The following is a 15,655-nucleotide window of genomic DNA, read 5'->3' on the forward strand; positions in this document are numbered from 1 at the left end:
TGATGTAATACAATTGCAGCTGATTTAAAAAAAAAAGTTTGACTCGTTTGTTAAGACAAAGATCTAGACTACGTTGAATGATGACAAACTGGATGACACATACAATGTGATAATGTAGCATACTACTGTTTGAAATGTTTATTGCCTGATGCCAACGGTTTTTGTTAAAAAAATAATAATAATGATAAATGGGGGGAGAAAAGTGAGCAGAATACATACAATATGCTACAATTTCATTCATAACTGAGCAACAATGTACTATCACGTTACAATTCCACACATAATGGTGCACTTCATGTTCAATAGTTTCAGTTCAGCACTTAAATGGATGATGATAGACCTCTCAGAAATAATGTGGGGTTAATTTACACACTGATCGTCCTCTCCTTTTGTATGCACTTTTAAATGTTTCACAAATGCAGATTTTTGTTAAAGTGTTGCTGCAGTGGGGAAGATTTGTCTCAAATGGTTGGAGACTGCAAGTTACTCACTGATGAATATTGTTGTTGTAATTCCGTGATAACGGACAATCATTTTATCACCAACACCAAAACTGCCACTCCATAACCAAAAATATCCAATTTTTTTTTTTTTACGGACATTAAATTGACCTGACAATTCAAATGATAAAATAGCCTAATTTGCCGTTGTGTAGGGTAATGTAATTTGTTCTTGCCCAGTTTTTGTTCTTAAAAAAAAAAAAAAAAAAAAAACAAACAGCATGCTGCAACAAACCACAAACAGAAATGTGATTTGAAGTTTGAAATTGACAATTTTAAACAAATAAATAAATGTAAATTCAAATGAATAAAAATCACACCACAACTGCTTGAAATAGCTTTATTTCTCGTATCACAAGAAGCCCGTCATGATTTGCCGTTTTAAAACTCTGAATAGGTAGATTTAACATCCTAACGTCCTGGTTACTCAAACTCAAAAATGAGCTACAAAATTTAACCAAGCTATATATAATAAACAAAAAATTGTGCTGCTCTATAGTTATATGAACTGACTCTAAAAATGTAATTCAAGGGCTACCCATAGTGTCTTATTTAAAGATACCACTTGTTAAAAACAAAAACTTCTGGCATCTTTTACTAACAATAAATCCAGAATTATAATTTTGGTCTTTCATATACATTTCCATATACATATCTACTGTTTAAAAAAAAAAAAACTATGCCAAGATTCATAACGGCGTAAAAAAGGTTTCAAGTTTGGCGTCCGTAATGCTGTTTATATGAGGTGTTCGGTCTGTCGGCTCTGTCGTCTATTTGGCAGTGCATGCATCCACACACACACGCACACGCACACACACAAACACACACACACACACACACACACACACACACACACACACACACACACACACACACACACACACACACACACACACACACACACACACACACACAAGTGGAACATGAGGAGGCAGTGTGAGTGGAGGGAGACCTGATTCGGCAGCTCTGAGGAGCTCTACAGTGTTAACACGCTTCCCTGATCAGACACATACAGTGCTTTCAGCTTGGCAGAACAGTCACACGACGTCAAGATCACTGAATCATTTGGGGCAGGAGCTGAGGAGGAGGTCGGCGGGATTACTGGGAGGAAAGGCAGGTCCCATAGTTCGATATCCCACTACACGTCAGCAGACTTTCTGGACCTCTTCTTGAGAGGTGCTTTGCTGCTGGTTTTGGCCTCTGTTCTGCGCCTGTACTTGCGTGGTTTGGTGGATGAGGGTACTTCAGCGCTGTGCTCCAGCGGGGGCTCTGCCTGAGGGCGGATGTCGGAGTCTTCATGTTCCTGGCAGCAGAGCAGGCCCAAGAGCGGGTGAGACCGCAGCGCCCCCTCCTGGTGAGCCTTGCAAAAAGAGTTAGGGCACAGCTGGCAGAAAGCATCGGAGTTCTTTCCACACACGTCACAGTGATGCCAGGGACAGTCCCAGCGACCTGGAAGAAAGCGGATCACAAATGTAAACGTTGTGCATGGATAAATTAAAAAAGGGACAGAAGACAATTAAAGCCTATTGTCTTTGTCGTTTCCACATTCATTTGGACATTGAATGTAAAATTATTATAGTTTTAAAAAACCTTAACGTTAGGTACGATTAATCATGATTAATTACTTGTTTGTTTTTTAATTGACTGTCCGGATTATAGAGTAAAGGTTACCAAATGGTCTCTTGGTGCGGTCTAGGCAGGAAAGGTGATAGGCTTTAGTGCAGCCCTTCTTGTCACACAGAACCAGCTCTCCTCCATCACCACAGCGGAAACACTCGTCCTCAGACTTCTTGCCTTCGTTCCGGGACCTTTTCCGCTTGGGCTTTTTCTTCTGATGCTTGTTTTTGGGCTCAGAAGGATGACCGTTCTGAAGTTGATGGGTGAAAAGCAAGTGTCAAGGCATTTAGACTTCCATTTGCATATACATTGTCAACCAGTTCAAGGAGTGGAAAGTAATAAAGTAGTTATGCAGCAGATGCTGTTATCCAAACAAATATTATAGGGACAAAATGTTTTGAAGGTCACAAAGGTGATAGCTCATACTTTACAAGGCTCAAACCTTCTAAACACCAGGCCTGGGCTTTAACCACTACACCACACCAGCAAGACATCAATAATGACAGAGGCAGTAACAGTCACTCACCTTGGGTCTGTCACCTAGAAAACCACTGCAGTTAGGAGCTCCACAGCGACACACAGTCTTTTCATTCCCAAGACAGTCCAGGTTATAGTTAAATGTCAACTCAGTGCCTGAAAACATTGACACACAAATGGCCAGTTAATTAAAAAAATAAAAAATAAAAATAAAAAAACAAGATTTGACAACAAAAGATAGGTGGGGCGATAGCTAGAAAATGTAGTAAATTTAATATATCATTTTTATAATAATATGCAGAGGGCCTGCCAATCTAATCTGTCCCGCCAGTTTCATAATGAACCAAAAATATTTTTAAACTACTTATAACAAGATTCCATTTTATAAATCAAACAAAAATCAATTCACGTTCACGTAAAAATCCATCATATCTCTTATGTTTAGAATGTGAGCTCACCAGAAGGGATGTCACACACGGCAAACAGGCCAACGCGCGTGTCTCCGTTAACCGTCCATTTCTGAGTCTCGCAGTTGGGCTGGCAGCTGTGGTTCATGAAGCGAGAGTAGTTCCCTTTGGGTCCCGCATCTATAATCCGATCCTGCACGCAAACAGTGTATAGCACAATGAAGGTACACGTTACATTAAACCACTGCTCAGAGCGCATGATAACTGAAATTTTTCCACCTAATTGGGCTTGAACAGTAAATAGACGCCTATAAATAAACAAGTGATCATGTATTTGCAAGCAAACAGTCATTTATGACTCAAATTAACTAACAGTTGAGAGAGAAAACACTAATATATTGGATCCATGCAGTCGGTCTTAAAGTGACAGCATCCAAATTTACCTGCTGTCATTACTATAAAAATAATAATAAAAAAAACGAACATCTCATTGCTCTTGACTGAATCGCTTTTGTAACAAATAATAAAAAATATGTATTTAGTAGTAAACACTATGCATTGTTTTTTTTTATACATTTGATTACTTTATAAATTTTATGTAGTATTTCTAATGCTTGAAGTTTTTCAGATAGGTCTATTTCATTTGTGTCTTTGTTTTATTGTAGTTTGTTTTCTTTGCTCTTTCTGTATCAGTTTACTTTTAGGCTAGTATTAGTTTTTTAAATATTGAAAATGGTGATAAGAATGATGACATTTCAATGGTATACATTTTTTTAAAGCAAAAATAACTATATTGTGATATATACCGTTATTGTGAAATAAAATGACTCATATCATGATATAAGATTTTGGTCATATCGCCCACCCCTATTACTGTGACTTGAAGTACCACACAAAGCTGTTCAGTCAAATCAGGCATGAGCCTCGTACCGTAACAAGCAGAGCAAGCACATGGCGCCTTTATTTACCTTGTCAATAGTGAGCATATAGAAATGTGTGATGTCGTTCTCTTGAGCGTATTTGATTCTGGCTCTGCACTCCTCCTCGTCTATCAGTTCACCCACATATTCATTCACAAATTCCCCCTGAAGGACACAGAAACAGCAAATCAGCAATCACATACAGCAAATCTCCTTTGCTAAATCTTTTCAAAAGCTAGTGGACTTACTTTCTTAATGTCTCGCAGTGACAGCAGACCCCAGCCTTTGCCAGCGGTGCGGATGATCTTGGTCTCGGGATAGTGGCGTTTGGTGAAGTCCTGGTTTTGGCAGCGCTCTCCAGCGGGACACACTTGAGGATGGCACTCGTATAACAGCATGCGGTTCAGACACTCGGACTCAAAGCTGCAGGGACGCTCGTCTGACGGCTTACAGTTACACTTGGGGATCTCAGAAATGTCTGCGGTGTAGACCTGCACTCGTCCACAAGGCTTATTCACCTAATAATAAAAAATAAAGCTTTTAAAATCTCTTTAAACAGACTCACTACATTCATAATATTAAAATGACTACAGAAATGGTCATGGCCTGGAAATCAAACCGACATGTCCAGGTTTTTCAAGATCATGGGAGTCTTATAAAGGTCATATATTGAATGGCAATACCTTGATGTATTTGTATGGAGGAGGTTTCTTGTTGTTCTCTTGAGCCTCTTTGGCCTCCCTCTCCATCTCGATCTCCTTAAAGCGAGTTTCAGCCTCCAGCAGGGCTGCACAAATGGATACAGAGGAACCATTTCACAACAGCACTGACAATACTGTGATCACAAATAAGATATTAAAACAAAGAATATTTTACCATTCTTAAAGACCTTCCCAATGCCAGTATGTTGGTATTTGCTTCCCCTGTCCCCCTCCATGTAAGGAAAGACTCTGCCCTGGTGTGTCCAGAAATAGTCTTTAGAGCCAAAGAAGAACACAGGGAACTCTCCAATCTCATGACGCAGGTGCTGGATGTTCGTTGGGATGTTCTTAGGGTGACGGATCTCTGCAGGCCACCATCTAGAATTTTAAATTAAGTCAAAGGTTAGGACAGGACAATTACCTTGCTAAAATGTAGCTTAGTTATTTTTATCATTTTCAATAGCGCTCTCTAGCCCTAGAAACCGCCAAACCCCTAAATAAAACAAATACAAATCTAAGTTTAAGCTAAAGGTATGTGGTGACTGACCTGTAGTTCCCCAGTTTGACCCAGATAACATCTCTGTATTTGGGTTTCTTCCCTGAGCGGCAATCATTACAGAACCAGCTGCCATCAGGCATAGCGATGTTCAGACAGTCAGGGTGAAATGCAGCTGGACATGACTCACAGCACAGCAGACGGCCACCTTCAACACACAAATGCATCCATTTATATAGTGCCGTCATGTTTAACTTCAGATGCCATACATTAAAAAAGGAATAAAACAGAGCTTTATAATGACAGTGGAATTCGCACCCTTTGAGCAGATAAAGCACCAGCTGACGTTGACGTGAGAGTGGTGACTGTAGCCTTTCTTAGCCCTGAAGTGGTTTGTGCACACAATGGCAGAAGATGACAGCATCTCACTGCCCGCAGCAACACACAGGTCTCCAACATGATAGGCCACGGGACAGCGCAAACAACGCATCATCTTTCCTGCAAGGGGACAACAGGAAATGTATTCGGTGATAAAACCAACACCAACTAAATAAGTCCTTTTGTTGGATTCATTTAGCGTTTTCATATCATTTAACCTATTAGAAGAGTGTAGTTGTTTGCTTGCAGTTTGAATTGAATTAGATGAAAGAAAAGGTCCCACATAATATTTTACATTTTCAAACTGTACTTATGAAGAAAACACAACGATAGTTTGGTATAATCTACTTATTGTGTTCATGTTGCATTCCAAAACTCTTCTGCTGTTATCGGGGTGGGATACGGGTAAAGGTAAGGACAGGTTTCATGTTATGGTTAGGTTTAAGGGTGAGTTAATGGGTAGGGGAAGAGTCAACGGTGTAATTATACACGGACTTACAGAAATAATTACTGCAGGTATTCAATTATAAGTGCAGCACTACATGTACACAATAAGTGCATTGTATCAAATTATTCAACTTAAATGTTAGTACATAGTAGTTAAACACAACACAAATGTTTTTTTATTTGGACCCTCTTTATATTGCATCGTCTTTGCCGACAGTGCGTAAACATTCATATCTTTTTTTTGTACCTTTGGTGGCCTTGCCGGTGCCACGGCCACTGTAGTGGCAGCTGAGGCATGTGTGCAGAGGGCAGCGGAAGCCTCGGTTCTCAAACACGGTCAGAGCGCTCAACCGCACACAGGCCTCATGGTAGAAGCGGCCACAGTGAAGAACACAGCAACGCCGCACCTCTCCTTCAGACTTCTTACAGGTGAAACACACATGCACACCTGAAAAAGTGAAAGAAAATTATAGCTCACAATAGTGAAAAAGCTGCTTTTTCTCAACACAACATCAGTAACAGGACATCAGTGTATCTCACCTGAGATGCAGGCAGTGCAGAGCACCTTTTCTGCTGATCGCTCAAGTCCAATACAATGCAGGTGATATGAGCCACAGCACTGTCCCTCACACATCACTAGATCTTCCCCGGTCTGCTCACACACCTGGATAACAACAACACAAACATATTCATGTAGGGCTGGGCGATACGGCCAAAACAATTATCACAATATAATTTTTCATATCAGCCGATATAGATAATTATCATAATAAATGCCAAATCTTTATTTCTTTCAAGTTTAAAGGAAGATTTTTTGAAGGTTGAAGAAACCATTAATAGTGGTTTTAAACTACTCTTTATTGTCAGAACATGTCTCTTAGAAAAGCTCATTTGACAGTAGCTGTAGCTTGAAAACAAAAACAGTAACATCTGTTCAACTTCATTTTTATATATTTAAATATTCAGAGTGATTGAGTAAGGACTCTCCTTTTATTAAAATGAACCAATGGTCATTCATAGTATCACACATTTAGATCATGATAGCCAAAGGTAAAACCACGCATAGCCCCTCACTATCATGGTGAAATGTTACTATATGGTTTATATGGTATTTGTTATGAAAAACAGCAACCTGAATGCATTTAGTAAATACAAATGCGCAAATGCTAAAGCTTAATAACAAAAATACTGTAATTATATTGCATTACCCCTTTAATAAATGTCTGCATTAATTAATACATAACAGATTTTCAATAAAATAGTCTCCCAGTCATTGACTTTCACTAAAATTGTGTTATTTACAATCCGCTGTTGTTAAAAATTGTTTAGATAAAACCAGATTAAAAATGGGGCATTTATAGCTATAAGTGCCAGCAGGTCAAATTTACCAATATAATGCCTTTATCGTTATCTTTTTATTGCCCAGCTCTGCATTAATGCTAGAGATCAACACCTCTCTACACGGACCGGTCACTCACCAGACACACGCTCTCTTTTTTGGCACACGCAGTGCGTTCCGTCTTTTTTGAGGGATGTGATTCGTCTGTACTGTCACTGGGAGAATCGGGTCTCTGCTCACACAGCAAACTCTAAAATATGCATTAAAATTAGATTTACTTAAAGGACATCTGGCAGGCAAAACTGACAGAAACCATTCATTTACGGTTCCAAATAAAGTTGATTATTCAAACCAAGAGACACATGATGCAAATCACATTTTCCAACGGAATTACAAATTGTCAGGTTCTAAGTAAGATATTTCACGTATTAGAAAACAAACAAAAAATACACACACCTCTGGCTCAGGGTAAGATGATCCACGGCGCTTTTTGGATGCGACAGGTAACGATTGTCTCCCTAAATCCTGTTTCCGCTTCCTGACACGTTTGACTTTAGCAGGAGTCTCCTCCTCACCTGAGGAACAAAGAAAAACTGAATTTTAGAAACAAATATAAAAAGGACACAAAGATGAACAGTATTTAGACTGAGCCCTGAGCCGTTTCTGTAGTTCATATTAGTTTGCAGATTTACTTGGGGATTTTTTCATTTGTTTCCTTTTTTCATCCCTGTCGGGTTTCCGCCTTCTTCCCCTCGGTTTAGTGACAGAGGCCTCAGCTGATGGTGCATTCTGACAGAAATGAAGAGAAAAAATATTTTATTGTCGAGTTATTATTTGAATTCTTTTAATTATTCTTTTATTTAAATTTTGCATTCATTATTTAAAAATGAATGCTAAAATATCGAACTCGAACTAATGCATGGCATTTTCTCTCATATCACCTTTTGGCCTTTCTGCTTTTTCAACTCCTTTTCAAGCTTGATTTTCATTTTAGGCTGCAGTGCCACATCCTCCTTTGACTCTTGTAAACGTTTGTAGCCTTTTTTCTTTCCTGTATGAAGCAGTCAGAATGCATGCTTATCGTTTGAAGCCTTTTATAACCATTTTTTTAGGTTTTTCCATTCAGTATACCTTTTCTATAAACAACTAGTGCTGCAGCTAATAATGAAACCACCCACACACCTTTTGAAGAGCCATCCTCCTTCTCCAAAAGATTTGGGCTTAGAACTGATACCTTTATATCTGATAACAGAAAAACAGAAAATTACTACAGTAACAAAAATACATGCAACGGCAGCCTTGAAACATGTAGGCATGAAGAGATGGTTTATAATTAGGGGAGGATGATGTGGCAAAAATATCATATCAATTTTTTTTCATAATTCTTTTTCATGTTGGTTTTAAAGACCATTTTGCACGTCACTGAGCAGTAAAGCCAACCTAATTTCCCTTTTTTAATAATTTAGCCTTACAAGATAAAAAAACAAAAAGACAAACCATTTAGGCCGAACTAAGGGTGGATTAGATTTATTTTATCTTTGTTATTAAAAAATAACAAATGCTGTCACTTTAAGACCACGGATCTAATATCCTGACATGCATCCAAACGATTTACATTCAAGATATAAATGACTGTTTATGTAAAATTGTGCGTATTAGACACGAAAGAGAACAGTTCAGTACTCGCGCGCTGTGACAGGCTTTTAATAAGCGTGCACTTTGAGGGTACGCACTTAGAAATCTTGTCAGAACAGCGTGCGAATAAGAAGTTTAACTGGTAAGGCTTTAAAAAGCATGCAAAAAATAAACTTTCGTGATGGGGAAGAACTGCAGTGTCACTTGAGCGTAACCCTACCGCTATGTTGCTAAATGTGATGTGGTTGCACATTACGTTGGGACTGATAGAATGCGCGCTGTAGCACAATACTAAGATATCTCTTCAAAGGCAGATCGTGAGGACATGTTAATTATTCACAATCTAAAATCGTGATAATCACACACCTCTATTTATAACATACATTTCAAATGTTTACGTTTTAAAATTATACCATAAATATATGCTAATATTTATAGTTGGTTAAAGAAGTAAATTACATATTTGTATAATTTAGAAAAAACTAATTTCACTGATTAGGTAATTGTTTGACCTTTACAGTTTTTACATTTTAAGATAAATGTCTCACCTGAAAGTCCAGGATTAGTGGAAACTGCACTTAAAGTGTCACAGATACTGACACCTGCTTTTATTTTCCTCTTCTTCACTGAATTTGGTGCTGCAGGAAACTTCTGTCTGATCTGTCTCTGTTTCTTCTGAGGAGCTTTTAGCTGAAGGTCTAGATCAATACAGAGCAGGTCCTTCAAATATGGAAAGATAAATTAAATAAAGAAAAGGTGATTACCACAAAAATACCACAGAACCACTGATCATGATATAATGAGACCAAACACACTTTTTTCCGGTAAGTCCGTTTCCCAGCATTTGTATTTCTTTTCCTCTTGCGCTCAGGTGTCTCTGATGAAATGCAGGAATCCTACAATGCCAAGATTAGAAACATTACATATCTAGCCTCACAATAACATCCTTATCCTACACAGAGCTAAACAATGCCAACCACATCACTGTCTGCTACCTGAACAGTAGATTCAGTCAGAGGGATCCGTTTTGCAGAGGAAGCTTTTGTCGTCTTATACTTCAGTGTTGTGTCATGCTGTCTGCAGTGATTCTTCTTCACTGACGTTTTAGGTGCTTTTCTGGGTAGGGTGGTTTTCCCTGATGAAGTGCTGTTGTCTGTGGGGTGGGAAAAGAGGCCTGGGATGGTGGTAGGTATTGTGGAGTTGGGGCTAGAATGAGTGGAGTCGGGGGGAGTGAGGCTGACAAGCTCTTGAGACTCCCTCTGAGCTTGGTCTTGCTGTGGTTCCAGACTGCGTTGTGCTTGAAGCTCTTGTAGCATGTGAGGATTGAACTGGGGTTTCCCCTTTTCATAAACAAAGCTGAATTTGGCCAGTCGCTCCTCTATTAGTTGACCCAATGCTTCGGTTGCCTGTGACACACCTGTCTCCCACTGTTCCCGGAACTTACGAGGAACTGCCCGCTGTAGAGAGCACATCAAAGAAGTGTGAGACCAACTAGTTTCATGAAATTCCAACAAATGTATGGAAAAACTTCCCCCATTCGTGAAAGATATATACACAATATTTACTGTACCTTCCTTCCACTGATATCAATGGGTAGTTTGTTGCTGCGGCTAAGTGACTGGTACTGGTGTCTTCCTGAGAAGGTGACTATGCTCGTCTCAAAGACATATCCACTCTCTGGGGCATCTCCGAAGTACTGCACATGGTACAACAATCCTGTGCGGCTATTCACTGCCAAAATGCAAAAATATCTATGAAAAATTAAGAAATTCACTTCTACAGGTGCTACATTTCTCATACTGCCCTGTTGACAGTTGGAAGCAAGTCATTCTCTCTGTTTATGTTAGTTCAGGGTCACACTTTCACAAACAATTTCCACAGGATCTGTGCTCTCCCCTCTCAGAGCTTTCAAACCATCTTTTTGGACCAAATGCGAGTGTTGTTTTTGATAGGGTCACAACTCTTCTCTCAGCATTTATAATCTGCATCTGCAGATGTCTGAACACGCTTTAAATTGAAACCTGAACCCGGCCAGTACCCGAGATCATTTAACTCAACACAACCCGACCGGAACGGTTACATTTTAAGCCCGAACTCAAAGTCCGTTTCTCACAGAAAATACCTTTTTGCAATGTGCTGTATTTTAGGATTGGATGCAACAATCAGTAAACAAATACATGTAAACACAGCAGCCCCCTCAGCAGTCAGCACACTGGAGCAAAAGAGATAAAGCACGTAATAACCAATTATGAAACTTTTCTGGGTGAACAGGTGTAACAGTCACATAAATTCCTCTGAAAAACTTCAAAAACAAGTTTGCACAGTGTTGACAGTAACAGGAAAAACACCTGTCATTTTCCACCAACCCTAGAGATCCCGCTCATCTTCCATGTTGTGTTTTGCCAAAAAAAAAGAAAAAAAAAAAAGTGCTCTCTGGCGCTCCTTCGGTCACAACACAGCAGATTTCACGCAAACATACATACACATACACATACACACACACACACATACATACATACATACATACATACATATATATATATATATATATATATATATATATATATAGGTGTGTGTGTGTGTGTATATATATATGTGTGTGTGTGTGTGTGTTTTGCAGTGAGCGTACTTGTCAAAGGTTTAATAGACATAGCAAATTGTTGTCATTTAGGAATAAGATTGTGTGGTGTTTGAATCACGATTGCGATCTTTTAACAATTAATCATCCAGTTCTAGTATTTCTTGTAACCTTTAAATCCCTCAATGACCTTGCTCCTTGCGTCTCTGAGCTACTGAGGAGATATCAGCAGAACTGATATCTGACAGGAGTTATCACATCCTGACGTCACGTGTCTTTATGGGATGAGTGTGTGAACACACTCACAGATTCCAGAACATCACTGGCAGTGTGAATGAACCAAAATCAAACGATCCCGGGACACATTATCCGTGTATTTTCCGGAATCTCTGTGTAAAAGGGGCTCTGATTCTGATTCTCCTCCATAGGTGGTAAAATATGCAGTGTGCCATGTGACCTAAACTCTTGAACTCACTCTCATGTAGCCTTTGCAATCAGTTGAACTAAATTAAAAGTTCTCTAGTCACTATTATTTTTCTACATCTGACTGGTATGTTTTAGTCAGTATCTATCAGTTAGCATTACTGTTCTATTGATTGAGCTATCTGATTTAGGCTTTTACATGTCTAAATACAGATCATTATGAAAAGGTGGAACCAATGTTACAAAAGCATCATCCTGGCATCCACTGCCACAAACTGACAGTAATTAAGTAAGAGAGTTATGATGCAAATCTGTTGTTGGTTGAGGAAATGGTGCTAAAAGCACGGAAAAACAACAAGTCAACTGATCTAGCACACCTTACCTTTCGACTTAAAGTGCATGTTGAACTGTGGGTCTGTAGTGATCATGCATGGCCACCACGGGTATCCAGACACTTTGGTCCAGATGACATCTCCCACTGAGTACTGCACATGCTGTTGGGTCTCTGTACCGCTCACTTTCACATCATCCACGTCCTGTGCAACATCACTCACTTCACAGGCATACACAGGCTGCTGCAAAAGAGAAATGAACTAAGTCTCAAGAATAGAATCTAGTCTACAAGGGGTTAATACATTTTCCTGAAGACAAACAACAAATTAGAAAACAAACTAATTTACTATTAAAGACAATTGAAGGAGGGAAACATGCAGGTAAATGTGCGCCATACTATACCTGGATAGGTATGGGATTTACACTAGCAGGTATTTCGCCATCAGTCTGCTCATTAGTGGGAAGAATGCATGGTTCAATGGTGAGGTCATTCGAATTTATGGTGGTTTGCAGAAGAGGGGATCGAACAGAATTCGCAGTAGGGTTTAAAATCGGACGTCTCCGATTTGGTGGAGTTCTCTTCCTCACAAGCCCCCTCTTTTTCTTTCGTCTTTCTCTCCTGCCAGTTGGAGAGGACAGAACACCTTCTGATAGCCTCAAAGGTGCATCCGTCTCCTCTTCTCTCTCCCCTTCATAATCCGATCCGTATCGGCTTGTCTTCCCACCTAGATTTACCACACATTTGGTTATTTTGAAAGTGAGTTCAGGAGAAACGCTGGACTTCCTCGGAGGGCTGGCGTGTTGAGGAAGAGGCTCCACCCCTTTGAGAAGAGGCTGTGGAGCTGTGGCAGCACAGAGCTTTGTAATTTTGTCTTGATCGCCATTTAACAACCGGGAAGTCAGGTCCTTTAGCCGCTCGTGGGTGTGGTTGTGACCATGACTGCCAATTATCTGCAGAACATTTTCTTGAGGTGTAGCCGCCAGCTGGGTAGCAGCTTTATCCATGAGCATAGTAGGGTCAGTGCTCCCATCCCCCCGACTCTTACATCCACCAGGTGAATCAGACGGCTGTTTCATGGTGGTAGGACTCCCGGGCTCTGGCATTGCAGGCAGTGATCTCCCCTTACTATCTGTCATTACAAACCAGGGGCCTGCAAAACACAAATTAAGAACACCAAATGAGAAATTTAGATAAGTCCTCACCTAAGGTACTACACTGACTGATGTAAAAAATGTACATGCATGCAAATAGAGCATTGCAAAGGTAGTTAATTAACAAACTAGGTCAACTCTAGCGTATTAATGTTTATATTAGAGTGACCCTTGGTTAGAAAAGTTTTACAACTCATGCTTTAAAATGTATAAAGCACATCAGTATTATAAGAAAAATAGTGTTCAATTCTAATGCAAACACAACTACATCATAGGACACACCTTTGAACCCCAGGCCCATTTTTGTTAATGAATTAAAATTTATTTAAAATAAAACAAATAATAATAATAATAATAATATTAAGAGTGTGTGTGTGTATGTATGTATGTATGTGTATGTGTGTATATATATATATATATATATATATATATATATATATATATATATATATATATATATATATATATATATATATATATATATATATATATAAAAATCGCAAAATAAACAGATAAAGACTAGGATTTAAAAAAAAAATCGCGTTTATATAATAAATATAACAAGTTTTCTGTCCACTGCACATGTGGCGAATGACGCGTATTGCAGATTCTAAATAGCAACAAATAAAGAAGTTACATTTCGTGTGGGACACTGGTTAAGTGAAAAATTTGAGTGGGTTATGCCGAGGATGGAGTTTGAGAACTGGAATGGTTTGGTCCCACATTAAAATGGCTTCCGTGGAAAGGTTTGCCAGTGCGCGAGTGGGTGGCCAGCCGCTTTAATTCAGTTCAATGCACAAACCCTGACGCAACCTCCCTCAAATGAATCCTGAAACCAAATGCAAAAATACAAACAATACAATTCGATACAAAATGAGCACTTCCATAAATTAAATATCAAACGTATCGCTTTTGATTCGTAACATGCACAACGTCAATAGACAAATCAGATTTTTAAAACCGAAAAGCTTTATGTAAAACAGTGACTGCTCAAATGCAAATGTCCGTTCGGTCCTAAACAAGAGGCAGTTATCAAGCTATTGTTATTCAGGCTGAACAGTCAGGATGCCTCGTTAACATCAGTGAAGGGAGATTATGGATGAGTCACTGATGGACTCGTTTAACCGTCCTAATAGACCACAGCAAACTGAAAGAAAATAACCGAAGAGAATACAGATAATAGACTTTTACACCAAAATAAAACTAAAACACCTTTGTGGGAATTGCGCTCTCTGATGAAATGCTAAAATGCTTCAGATTCCAGACAGATACCAGGAAATGTATATACACAGTGGAGTAAAAGATATCAAGCCGTATGCTCGTGAAAGTAACTGGATAGAGCTAAGAAGATGTTAGCAAAGAAATGGCTCGACAGAACACAAAAAAACTTGAGCTGACCCAAACATTGCAACGCTATTAAATGTGTAACCTCTGAGGAGGTGTCTGGGGCTGTGCTACACATTATGCCCACATGGCACGTTTTATTAACTAACTGGAATAATTTACTCTTCAAACTGAAGCTGACAAACCTCGCGAACTACAGCTTAGCCAGCTAGCAAGTGAGGTACAGCTGCAGCTGCCTCAGTCAGTGACATACTACAAAACGACTCGTTTATCTATAAGAGGAAATCTCTAATATCACACTGCAGCGTGTCACAGACAACAATTCCCCCAAACTATGATGTGCCATGACTTATTTATGTGGGAAAATTAACCTGTTTGCAGCATCTCCATTACTCCCGACATGTATTGAGGAGCTTGCGGGAAACTCTCTCATCCCAATCAGCGCCAAAAATACTCACATCCGATTGGCTGACACGCGACGGCACAATTCAACCGGCCTTTTCAAATATCACTCTCTTCGCGGCTGACTTTCCGTTGAACATCTTCACTTATCCCCGGCGTACTCCAAACTTCATCGCAGGTTCGTAGTTTAAGATGAAGCCATGGGAGTCTGAGATCATCTGTTTTTGTTTTTATTTCGAAAAATGGCAAAGGTACACAGATCACTGCTCGAGGAATTGAGGACGGTCGGCAATTCTCACCATGTGACGTCAGATGCAAGAGGGAGGGAGTTCATCTTGTTGCCAGTTGCACTTAGAAAAGATGGCGCGTGCTGAGTTTTACGTCATTGTATTAAGAATAACGATCATATTTTTGCCTTTGTTATTTGTGATAGTTGGTAGAAGATAAAATATTGGTGGAATTTGTAATTTCCGCATTAAACATATTTTACTTTATTCAGTTAATAA

At 39.3% G+C, this 15,655-nt stretch overlaps 1 protein-coding gene across 2 annotated transcripts; it reads right to left on the reverse strand.

The window, feature by feature from the left end:
• Positions 1–594: 594 nt before the first annotated feature.
• Positions 595–15,465, reverse strand: nsd2 (nuclear receptor binding SET domain protein 2). 2 transcript variants are annotated; one of them, XM_081351560.1, is made up of 24 exons: positions 15,206–15,465; positions 12,654–13,402; positions 12,301–12,493; positions 10,488–10,648; positions 9,913–10,374; positions 9,733–9,813; positions 9,466–9,637; positions 8,465–8,524; positions 8,224–8,333; positions 7,975–8,071; positions 7,739–7,857; positions 7,422–7,532; positions 6,484–6,607; positions 6,191–6,391; positions 5,437–5,616; positions 5,170–5,326; positions 4,798–5,000; positions 4,605–4,708; positions 4,170–4,439; positions 3,970–4,086; positions 3,053–3,194; positions 2,644–2,750; positions 2,172–2,367; positions 595–1,949 (listed from the first exon to the last, which is right to left on the reverse strand). In XM_081351560.1, the coding sequence occupies exons 2-24, from the start codon at positions 13,386–13,388 to the stop codon at positions 1,639–1,641; spliced, it is 4,413 nt and encodes a 1,470-aa protein (XP_081207686.1). In that variant the 5' UTR covers positions 13,389–13,402; positions 15,206–15,465; the 3' UTR covers positions 595–1,638. The 2 variants fall into 2 exon arrangements, with proteins under 2 accessions (XP_081207686.1, XP_081207685.1); XM_081351559.1 differs by having other exon boundaries at positions 15,119–15,222.
• Between the last annotated feature and the right edge of the window lie 190 nt (positions 15,466–15,655).

Source organism: Scardinius erythrophthalmus (genome assembly GCF_964197995.2).
Source record: "Scardinius erythrophthalmus genome assembly, chromosome: 21".
Classification (NCBI taxonomy): domain Eukaryota; kingdom Metazoa; phylum Chordata; class Actinopteri; order Cypriniformes; family Leuciscidae; genus Scardinius; species Scardinius erythrophthalmus.